The sequence below is a fragment of the Piliocolobus tephrosceles genome, unplaced genomic scaffold (genome assembly GCF_002776525.5).
Source record: "Piliocolobus tephrosceles isolate RC106 unplaced genomic scaffold, ASM277652v3 unscaffolded_14666, whole genome shotgun sequence".
In the NCBI taxonomy this organism is placed as follows: Eukaryota; Metazoa; Chordata; class Mammalia; order Primates; family Cercopithecidae; genus Piliocolobus; species Piliocolobus tephrosceles.
The window spans coordinates 2,710-13,808 of record NW_022296161.1 but is presented as its reverse complement, the minus strand read 5'-3'; the positions used below and the strand labels follow the sequence as shown (position 1 = coordinate 13,808).

Here is an 11,099-nt window from a genome sequence, read left to right as displayed (position 1 = left end):
GGTCTCGATCTCCTGACCTCGTGATCCGCCCGTCTCGGCCTCCCAAAGTGCTGGGATTACAGGCTTGAGCCACCGCGCCTGGCCTTACTGGCTAATTTTTTGTATGTTAGTAGAGACAGGGTTTAACCATGCTGGCCAGACTGGTCTTGAATTCCTGACCTCGTGATCCGCCCGCTTCGGCCTCCCAAAGTGCTGGGACTACAGACGTGAGCCACTGCGCCCAGCCGACCTGTTTTCTTTATAGCACTTGACTTGAAGTTATCTTGCATGTTTATTCATTCTGTCTTCTGGCCCCTACTCCCATCACCCTCTTTGGGGCCAGGCATGGTGGCTCACGCCTGTAATCCCAACACTTTAGGAGGCTGAGGAGGGAGGAATGCTTGTGCCTAGGAGTTCTAGACCAGTCTGGACAACATAGGTAGACCCTGTCTCTACAAATAACACAAAAGTTAGCCGGGTGTGGTGTGCACATCTGTAGTCCCAGCTACTTGGGAGGCTGAGATGGGAGGCTGCCTAGGAGGTCGAGGCTGCAGTGAGCAGTGATTGTGCCACTGCACTCCAGCCTGGATAAGAGAGTGTGAGAGACCCTGTCTCAAAAACAAACAAATATGGGCCAGGCACGGTGGCTCATGCCTGTAATTCCAGTACTTTGGGAGGCCAAGGTAGTTGGATCATTTGAGGTCATGAGTTCAAGACCAGCCTGGCCAACATGGTGAAACCCCATCTCTACTCAAAATACAAAAAAAATTAGCCAGGTGTAGTGGCAGGCACCTGTAATCCCAGCTACTTGGGAGGCAGAGGCAGGTGAATCGCTTGAGCCTGGGAGGCAGAGGTTGCGGTGAGCCAAGATTGCGCCACTGCACTCCAGCCTGGGCGACAGAGTGAGACCCTGTCTCAACAGAAAAACTCCACTGGGTGCACGTTTTGTCTTCATCACTGCCTTATCACCAACACCACAGGCTTTGCACACAGGAGGTACTCAGAGATAATCAAGAAGCCAGTGTTCTCCACATATACATAAGGAAACTGTGGCTCAATAACCTTATGATATATAGCAGGGGAGAACGCCCACAGCAGGACTGTGTGCCTGCGGGGGCGTTGAGATGGCACATCCCAAAGATGCCTGCCCAAGCATGAGGAGCCTGGGTGGCCCTGGCCCAAACAGAAGCCATTGGGGTGGAGAGTTGATTGAATCTTGCCTGGGGCCAAGGGGCCCAAGCGGCCTCCCAGCCATCCTGACCTCACAGGCTTTGGCAAATGCCCCAGGCTTCCCCATTTCCTCTCCGGGAGCCTTGACCTGCCTCACAGCCAAGAAGGATGTGAGCAAAGTTGAGGTTCTCCCCCAGTAAGTGGCCATCCTTGCATCTTGATATTATTTTCAAGTGTGCACCAAGTTGTAGTAAATAGTTGATTTTGTCAGTCTTTCCCCATAGGGATTGTGTTTTTGTTTTTTGTTAGGGATGGAGAGGATTCCTTCAAAACAATCAATTCTCCCATTAATGCAGTAGTAATCAAATTAACTTTTTGTCAGTGTAGAAGTTTTAAACATGCCCTGTATTCTCCGAAGTTTCAATAATTTGAGTCTCTGGAATAGAATTGACAGTAGACAGATGAATAGGACAAAAGGCATGCAAATTTATTACATACATGCACAGGAGTCCCACAAAATGTGAGACTCTAGTAAGGGCCAGATTGATGAAGTCTAAATAGCATTTGAGCTCCAAAAACTGGGGCCTGAGGTTTCTGGAAGGAGGTGGCTACAGATGCTAGGAGGTTGAGGGGAGGAAATGCATGGCAAACAAAGGCTGTCTTGTCATGCAGATAAAACCTCTCAAGTGGCTCAGTCCTCAGAAGAGATGGTATCACCTTCAGTATCCTTTCCTGTGAGTGAATCATCCATGTTTTATGAGATGCTAGGGAAAGGGCTCAAGACAATGGCATTCCTTCTGCAGGAACTTCCCTTAGAAACAAAAGATAACTTTAGAGAAGGCCCCTCCCTGTGCTTCAGGGGGGTTTTGGGAGGGAAGAGGAGTAAGCGATGGTCAGAGACTTTAGTTCAAAGCATTCAGCCTCCCACAGCTCCATACTTTGGGGTATCATTTTCTGAGCCCCGACACCAATTTCCTAGGATAGGATTTTTAAAATTTAACTCAATAAATGCAGGGGTGGGCCAATCGCAGTGGCTCACGCTTGTAATCCGAGCACTTTGGGAGGTTGAGGCCGGTGGATCACAAGGTCAGGAGATCCAGACCATCCTGGCTAACATGGTGAAACCCCGTGTCTACTAAAATTACACAAAATTAGCAGGGTGTGGTGGCAGGCGCCTGTAGTCCCAGCTACTTGGGAGGCTGAGGCAGGAGAATTGCTTGAACCCGGGAGGCAGAGGATGCCGTGAGCCGAGATCGCGCCACTGTACTCCAGCCTGGCGACAGAGCGAGACGCCATCTCAAAATAAAATAAAATAAAATAAAAATAAATGCAGGGGTGGTGCATGGTATGACTTTTTTCCCAAATTTTTATCCAGTTATCCCAGCACCTCTTGTTAAAGAATCCTTCCTTACCGGTGTTTTGAAGTCCTTTATTGTGTAAGATTTTCTACAGAATAGAATCTATTTCTGGCTCTTCATTCTTTCTGTGAGGTGTAGATTATTTTTACACCAATGTCGTATTTTTCTTGCTACTTTGTAATATGTTCTAATATTACATATTAGAGCAAAGGAATTAAACACTGCTCACAAAAAAGATAAAAAAAACCCATACGGTTATTGTGAAAGCAGATCAGTGGTTGCCAGGGGCTGGGGTGGGGCAAGGGGGAGGACTAGAGGGCCACGGGAGAATGCTGGGGGGTGACAGAACTATTCTATATCTTCATTGTCGGTTCGTTATATAACTCTGCATTTATCAAAACTCTAAGTAGGCCCAGAGCAAAATGAAACCATGAGACCCCACCTCCTGGACGGATGAGTGAGCCAGCTGGGAACTCTTGGGGCCCTCCAGCCTCTCCTCTCGTGACATAATCACTTTTGTTTTGTTGCAAGAAGCATCATTCTTGTTCTTTTCTGAATCCAACATGGATGTCTAAGCCCCGACCCGCCAAGGGGGATGGGTTATCAATATCTGAACCGTCACTGCAGAGCCTGCGCCCTCTTTGCAGAAACTCCAACACCTATATCCCCTGAGTCTAGAGAAATGCACCCAGCCTCCCAGATAGGCTTCCTCTGCCTGCTCCATGCTCTGCTGACCCACTCGCCACCATGGAGGCCCCTCTGTTGTCCCTAGTTCTGTCCGAGCACTTCTGGATTCTCCTCTGTTCTCCTTTCCTCCTGCCTGGCCCCAGACGCTATTTGGAGCGGCCTCCCTCCCCCACCCACAGCTAAGTCCCATTAGGGCAGGGGACAGAGGGCCTTGGCCAGCTTGACTTCCTCACCTGAGAAGGCCCCAAATACATCATTGGAACAAATGGCAGCTGGCCCTGGAGTCCCTGTGCTTGCCACAGACCTGGTGCCCACGGATGTTGAACGAACATTCGGAGTAAGTCTCTTCCCCATCCACCCCACCCCAAGCTCAAACCCATTCTAGTGTGGGGGGCTGTGGCTGCTCCTGACTCCACATCCCACCAGTACCTTCTGGAGTTGCGGGGAAGACACCACCCTACCCTGGCAACGCCCACAGCTCAAAGGAGACGAAGCAAACCAACAATTACAGCAGCACGGAAAACGCTGACGGAGAGGCGTGGGGGCTGTGGGCGCAGGGAGAAGGGAGTGCCCAGGCAGCGGGGGTTGGTGAGTTCAGGGAAGGTTTCTCAGAGCACCGAGGGGCTCTGCCTGCAGGATGAGGGCTCGGAGGGCTCCAAGGTAAGAAGGAGGCACCACTATCAGTGACTAGAGGCCACTAGTGTGTCAGAAGCCTCAAGGGATGGACCAAGGGGCCCAGGGAGCTGCTGGAAGGGATGACACTGAGTGAAGGACTGGAGGCCCCAGAGGCAGGGAGCCCAGCACCAGAAGGCAGCCACCTTCAGCAGAGCTGGCTGCCCGGACCAAGCCTGCTGGGGAGGGGCTGCAGGGAAGGCTAAGCCAGGGCAGCTGGGAAGCTGAGGCCCCACCAGCAGGAGGGAGGGGCTGCCCCGAGGTGTTAGCCACTACCGTGACACCTGTGATCAGTGACACCTGTGGTCGGTTGGCCCCAGAGCCACCCAGCCGGCTGGGAGACCCAGGAACTGGTTTGTCCAGCCCGCATGAGCTGACGGGGAACCAGCTCCGAGACGCCCCAGGTTCGGGTTCAGCTCTTGTGCCCTCCCCCTACATCTGGGCCTGGCTTTGGTTTCTGGCACACCTGCCAAGTTTTGGTACCTCCCACCCACTCCCCACTGGCTGTACTGGCCAGCCCAGCTCCCTAATTGCTGGGTGGGGAACTGTTCTGCAGAGCTGGAATACCAAGGTGGACCCTGGCACCAGGTGTGTGGGCACCTGGCCTGATGGGCCCCTGGCCACGGAGGCTGTGATCAAGGCATCTGGCCAGCACCTGGCTCTGAGGGGCCCTCTGGAGGGGCCATTGTCTCAGAAATTACCGTTTGGGGTTTGGAGAAGTTTGTGAAATGGGAATGGGTACCAGGGGGATGTGTAGAGGATTGGCCTGCCTGACCTAGGCACTCCCCCTTTCCCTCCTCAGGCAGACAGGAGCTCAGGTGTGGGCCTGCATGGGTCTCAGATAGGCCTAGGGGATCTGTCTGGATCACAGGCTCCGCCCCAGCCTGGCCAGTGCCAAGACAAGCTGGGGCCGACAGGAAGAAATGGGGTAGAGGGTGGGGCCAAGAAGGGGCCTGCACTGTCTCCAACCCAGACACTGGCTTTTGGAGGCCAGGCTCCCAAACACACCCCCTTGGACACACCCACCACCCACAAGCACATCTTTACACACACCTGCCACTTACATGGCCATAAACACACCATTGCCACAGCAGGTAGTGCACTCGCCTCACTCTCTGCCCTGAAAAGGCGGGGTCTCCCAGCTCATGCCTCACACCCGTCCCCCTACATCCATGTGCACTAACTCCACTTCACAACCAAGACCCACCTGTGGGCCCTGAGGGGCTGCCAGGCATGGCCAGGGTAGCCAAAGGGAGTGATCTGTAGCTGTCTGCAGACAACTTCTCCGAAGTTCCCTGAGCTGCCCTGTCAGGGAAGGGACTGGTGAGCTGACATCAGTGTGCAGGCCCTCCTGGGGCAGGAGCTCATCTAATTCAGCCTGCGCCCCCACATTCACAAGGGCCCAACACAGCCCCTGGCGCACAGTAAGCACGCAATGCCTGGCAGCCGGTCCAACAACGAGTGTGTAAGGAAGCTGAGCTTCCCTCTAAGGGAGAGACGCCACTCACACAGCCAGACTGAACCTGTGTTCCAGGCCAGGAACCCAGCGGGTGAGCAAAGGCCCAGAGGGCAAGCCAGGCCTGTGAGAGGCCAGAGGCAAGTGTGGGTTTTAGGGACCAGCCTCAGCTGACAGCAGGGATCTGGGAGGACTGACCATCCTAGAGCGGGGTGCAGGACAGAGGCAAGGCGGGGTGGGGAATGCTTTCTCCTGGAGAGCTTTCCAGAATGCAAATGAATCATATTTCACCCCTACTTAATAATGCCCCAGAGCCACACTGCTGATGGGGAAATGTTTCCGTCCCTTGCTGTGGTAAAAGTTCTTTACCAAGAAACCCGTAAGCTTGCCCACCTCTTCTCCTGCACCTTCCTACGAACAGGGAATGAGGCAGAGCAAGGGGCCGGGAAGGATACTGTTCTTCCTGGCCCCTCCACTTCTAGGGGCCCCCACTCCTATGGAGGGAGGGAGACAGGAGGTGGGTTCTGGGAGGGGCGGGGCCTGAGCCTGTGGATACTCCTGGGGCCCAGCCTTCCCACCAGGAAGACATTTCATGTTCTCAGAACGCCCTGGTTGACTTGCCCTTTGTTTTCTTGGTATTCCCTGATATTGTTCCTTCTGAAAAATCCACTGGTGCTAAAGAAAGGAATTTCAGCCCACACGGCAGCTAAGGAACTGTGTGGGGCTGAGGCAAGGAGTAAGATTCCTCTGCTCACAACATACATGCCCAGTGGCCACGAAGACAGGTGCGGGGCACACCCTTCCACTGACCACAGGCTATGGGAGGAGCTGCTGCCCAGGTCAACAGCCTCAATCCTGACCATCCATCATCCTCTGGTCTCAGGTCAGGGACAGGCTCAGCATATTCTGAGCCTCTGGTAGAAAACGGTGGTTTTATTCTGGGGGAGGCTAATGTTCCCAGCCCAGCATCCTTCCATGGAGGAAGGCCCCAGTCCAGGTCTTCAGCCTCCCTTTGACCTGCCCTTCGGGACCTTGGAGCTGGTGATCCCCCAGCCTCCTTCTCTGGGCCACATCCACTCCAGGAAGCAGGGCCGGGCCCTTCCTAGGTGCTCCTCTGCCAGGAGGGCCTTGTCTTGGCTCCTACCAAGGCACCCTACCCAGCCCACGGCCCCACTGGATCCCTCCTCTCCTTGTGCCTCCCCAGCCCTGGCCTGGCCTCTGCAGGTTCCACCCCAATCAGTGCAAGGGAAGGCTGAGCCGGCCGTCTCAGGGCACCTTCTGACAGTGTTTCTGCTGTCAGCTCGCTCTGCTGGCCTCAGATCTTGGAGGACTCCAGCCGGGGACTCCAGGGCGTGGGGGGCTCCCGCAGTGCCCGCAGTTCCTGCTCCAGTGCCTGGTTGCGGCGGTACATGTCCATGTAGCCCCCCTGGATCTCCCGCTGGTAGCGCAGTACGCGCTCCTTCTCCTCCTGCCAAGTCCGCCGCTCCTGCTCGAAGCGCAGCGCCTGCTCCTGGCCCCGAAGTCGCTCCTGCAGCAGCTCAGCCCGCAGCTGCTCAGCACCGTCCCTGGCCTCGCTGCCTCCTGCCTCCCCCAACAGGCCCCTGCTCTTGCAGTCATCAGTCTCACAGCTGCCTGGGGCTTCCTCCCGAGGGGCCTGCTCCTGCAGGCTGCGCACAGCCTGGCGCAGCCGGACCAGCTCTGCGTCCTGAGCCTGGGCTTGTGCCCTGCTGCCCCGAAGTTGTGTCTTCAGACTGAAGATCTCCGCCAGCTTCTGGGCCAGTTCCGCCTGGGCCTCACGCAGCTGCTGCTTCAAGAGGCTAATCTCTGCTGTCTTCTGGCACACCTGGGGGATGGGGAGGACGCAAGCAAAGTAGGGTGTGGGGGGCCGGTTTGGGAGGGGGCAGGCAGAGGAAGGGACCGGCAATGGAGATGGGAGACTCTCGGAGCCCTGTGTCATCTCTCACCTCCCATCGGGCTTCCTCCTCTGGTCGTGCACTGGGGTCAGCCTCTGGGAGGGTGCCGGGGGCCCGAGGCTCTGGAGCCAGGCCCTGCTGAGCGCGCAGCTCCTTGCGCAGGCGCCTCTGCTCCTGCTGAGCCATAAACAACTGCAGCTGGAGGTTGCGCTCGCTGCGCTCAGCCTTCTGGGTCACCTCGTGCAGCCGCTCCACATACAGCCGCTTCAGCTCAGCCAGCCACAGCCGCTGGCGCTCCTCCAGCACCTGTCAAGGGGAAGAGATGCATCCATCGTGGCCCTGCCCCCTAGACGCGACCTGGAGCTCCACCTGATACTCCAAGCCACTGATCAAATCCTGTGCCCCTATACCACAGGACCCAGCCACACATGCGCCTTAACCCTGGATGCCCTCTGGGATGAGGTGTCCCCATCACATGGCCCTCCCAGGGAGCCTCTCTCCTTCCTTCCCACACAACTCCAAGGCAAGGACCCCCAGTGACATGACATCCCCATCACCTGGGATGGAGGGGAAGGAAGCCGAGTCAGCTCCCTCTTTCTTGCTCTCTTGTGTCCACGGCCATGTGGGTGAGCTGGCTATGGCCCCTCTCTCTGGCCTGTGCCCCAGTGCTGAGGCACAGAACAGGACTCCAGGGCAGGGGCTCCCTCACCTGCGTGAAGGGGTTGGAGCCGTCCTCATTGCCGAGTCCCCTCTTGAGCTCCTCACAGGTCTCGGGCAGCACGGCTCCCATCTCCTCGGCAGAGGAGCAGGAGAACTCGTAGGGGGGTGGTGGCTCGGGCAGGCAGCTCAGCACAGCTGGTGGCCCCGCCTCCTTGGGTCCTCGAGAGGCCCGGTCCAGGGAGCCCCCGAGGTGGTTAAGGTGGCCAAGGGAGGAGCTGAAGGGGCTAGGGCCAGTACCAGGGCTGCGACCAAAACTACCCCCACTGGAGGAGTCAGACAGGCTGGGCTCCGGCTCAGGGCCGCCCTCATCTAGGCTGAGGGCGTGCAGCAGCTGTGCCCGGGCCTGGCTGGCCCGGGGCCCAGGGCTCAGGGGCGGGTGGCAGGCCAGCGTGTGCAGGCTGCCATTGCTGCGCCACAGCTTCTGGCCTTTGTGGGCTGCCAGGCTCTGCATGGACAGGAAGCCTTTCCCGTTGCCCGCCGTAGGCTTGAACACCGAGGGGCGAATGCGGCACTGCCAGAAAGGGCAGAGAGGGCAGGTGTGAGACCTGGGCAGCTGCCTGCTCTACCTCCTGATGCTCCCACAGCCCCTGAGGGACCCTCTTTGAGACTGCGGGGCACGTGCCACCAGGAGGCAGTGAACAAGTCTCAGGCCAGCCCATAGCACGATTTTCGTATCTCAGCATGCCCCATCCCCTCCCCATCCCAACATCAGGGTCTCCAAGGAGAACCCACCCTCCCCACACCTTGTAAGGGGCATGGACAGAGGTGCACCTTGTCGAAGCGACCCCGCTCCGGCAGCGAGGTCTTGCTGAAGTCACCCGCGCGAGGATGTTCCCGGTAGTAGAGAGTGGCATAGTCTGCAGGCTCGTTCCGAGGGGCCCGCTTGGTGCTCTTGCCGTCCTTCTTGGGGAAGTGCAGGTAGCTGAAGAGCTCACGATGGCCCAAGCCCTTCCGGAGGAGCCCATCAGGCTGGCGGGAGCCCTGAGACCCGGCAAGGGCCGCCCGCAGCTCTTCAGGGGACAAGTCGTGCCGCTCCAACAGGCTGCCCACGCTGCCCATGGCAATGCCAGCAGGGCCTGGGGCTGTGGCCATGAATTTTCAACAGGGCACAGGCAGCTGCTTCTGGGAATTGGAAAGCTCCATTGGGGCAGGTGGGCACTGGCCACCCAACTTCCCTGGGGCCTGAAAACAAGGCACTTGCTCCCTGTAGCTCCCCACAACCTGGCCCAGGCCCAGGTAAGGCAGATGTGGGTCCAAGAGAGAACCCCAGGACAGGATCCCTAGACTGGCAAGAGAAGGAAGTACAAGCCCCAAAGCCACCTGCCCATCTGTCACTTGCTGGACTGAGTCTAAGGAAGAACAGTGGTGCCCCAGCCATGCACCGAAGGGCCAGCTCCACCTAGGGGCCCGTGTGGGATTCAGAAGTACGGGGAGGGGATAGGCCCTGAAGCAGCAGGACAGGAACCCTCCTCCCAGCACTGGGCCCACACAGGGCTAAGGAAGACAAACTCAGCCTGGCTGAACCTGACCTTGCTTACCCTCCTGCCATGTTCCCCACCAAATCTGTGGGGTGGGGAGAAGGCACAGAGACCCAAGGCCAGTGGGACCCTCCTACCCATGGGAGAGGGATAACCCCTGCAGCCCCTCTTCCTGCAAAGGGTCAAAGCTCCCCAAGGGAAACATCTGGCATGGGGTGGGGGAGGGTTGGGGGCTACAGTGGGAGGGATACAAACAGGAAGGGCCCAAAAGGAGGAAGGATGACATGAACAATGGCCACAGTTTCCGGGACAGGTGTTCCCGTCTGGGCAGTGGTGGGAGGAGGAGGGACGGGGCAGCTGGACTCATGCCAGCCCCTGCATATGCTCTTATTCCAAAGCCCACCACCCGGCAGGGTGGGTCCCAAATCTTAACCCTGGTGGAACCAATCGGTGTGTGACCCCGGCCAAGCCACTAACCTCAGTGAGCCTGGGCTTCCGCACACACGCCCTGGTGACGATAACACTTATCACTGGGATGCTGGGAGGATGGGGTGGGATAGCATGACAGAGCACCCAGTCCAGGGCCTGGGCCACAGCCAGGGTCAACAGGCCGGCTGGAGCCGAGCTCAGCCAGGCACACAAACATCACCAAGGGACTAAGCTGACAGACCAGCTTCCAACTGTGCTGGGCCACACACTCTGGAGGCAGGGCTGGCACCTAGCCCCCTGGGGACCCTGTGAACAGCCCAGTGCCCAGCATGGAGCGGGCGTGCAGAAAGGTCTGGCCGAGTGAACGAACGCCACCTTCTCTGCCTCCCACCCGCGCAGCTGCTCCCATTCTCGAACAGAAGTCCAGCAGGCAGCTGCAGCTGTGAGTCCCCTACTGCCACCCATGCTTCCGGGCACCCACTCCTGCCCCAAACAATGGTCGTTAGGAGGTTCCATCTTCCTCAACCATTTCCAGGTTTTGTGTTTGTGGAAGACAAAGCTCTCCGCCAGGGGGACCTGACCCAACCCCAAAGTCTCACCTCACCCTGTGCAAAAATGACCTCAGTTCTCCTCCCACCAACCCCCAGACCCAGGATGGGGTGAATCTGGGTTTGCACACCCCACCCAGCCCAGCCCCTGAGAACACACATTGCAGGCCGCACAGGGGATGCATCCAGGTAAGGAATCATAGGGGCTGGGTTCCTACAGTGATTCAGCCCTGCACAGGGGTCCTGCTGAGTCTTTTTTTTTTTTTTTTTTTTTTTGAGACAGGGTTTTGCTCTTCACTCTGTCACCCAGGCTGGACTACAGTAGTGCAACCATAGCTCACTGCAGCCTCGAACCCCTAGGCTCAAGCCATCTTCCCACCTCAGCCTCCTGAGTAGCTAGAACCACAGGTGCGTGACAACACTGCCCAGCTATTGACCCTTCTTTTTTTTTTTTTTTTTTTTTGAGACGGAGTCTCGCTGTATCGCCCGGGCTAGAGTGCAGTGGTGCGATCTCGGCTCACTGCAACCTCCGCCCCGCCTCCCGGGTTCATGCCATTCTCCCACCTCAGCCTCCGAGTAGCTGGGACTACAGGCGCCTGCCACCACGCCTGGCTAGTTTTTTGTATTTTTAGTAGAGACGGGGTTTCACCATGTTAGCCAGGATGGTCTCGATCTCCTGAACTCGTGAT

General features: G+C 57.4%; 1 protein-coding gene across 1 annotated transcript; it reads right to left on the bottom strand.

Annotated features, from left to right (window-relative positions):
• Positions 1 to 2,566: 2,566 nt before the first annotated feature.
• Positions 2,567 to 10,707, bottom strand: N4BP3 (NEDD4 binding protein 3). The gene is made up of 4 exons (XM_023193712.1): positions 8,727 to 10,707; positions 7,945 to 8,466; positions 7,287 to 7,541; positions 2,567 to 7,165 (listed from the first exon to the last, which is right to left on the bottom strand). The coding sequence occupies exons 1-4, from the start codon at positions 9,045 to 9,047 to the stop codon at positions 6,638 to 6,640; spliced, it is 1,626 nt and encodes a 541-aa protein (XP_023049480.1). The 5' UTR covers positions 9,048 to 10,707; the 3' UTR covers positions 2,567 to 6,637.
• Between the last annotated feature and the right edge of the window lie 392 nt (positions 10,708 to 11,099).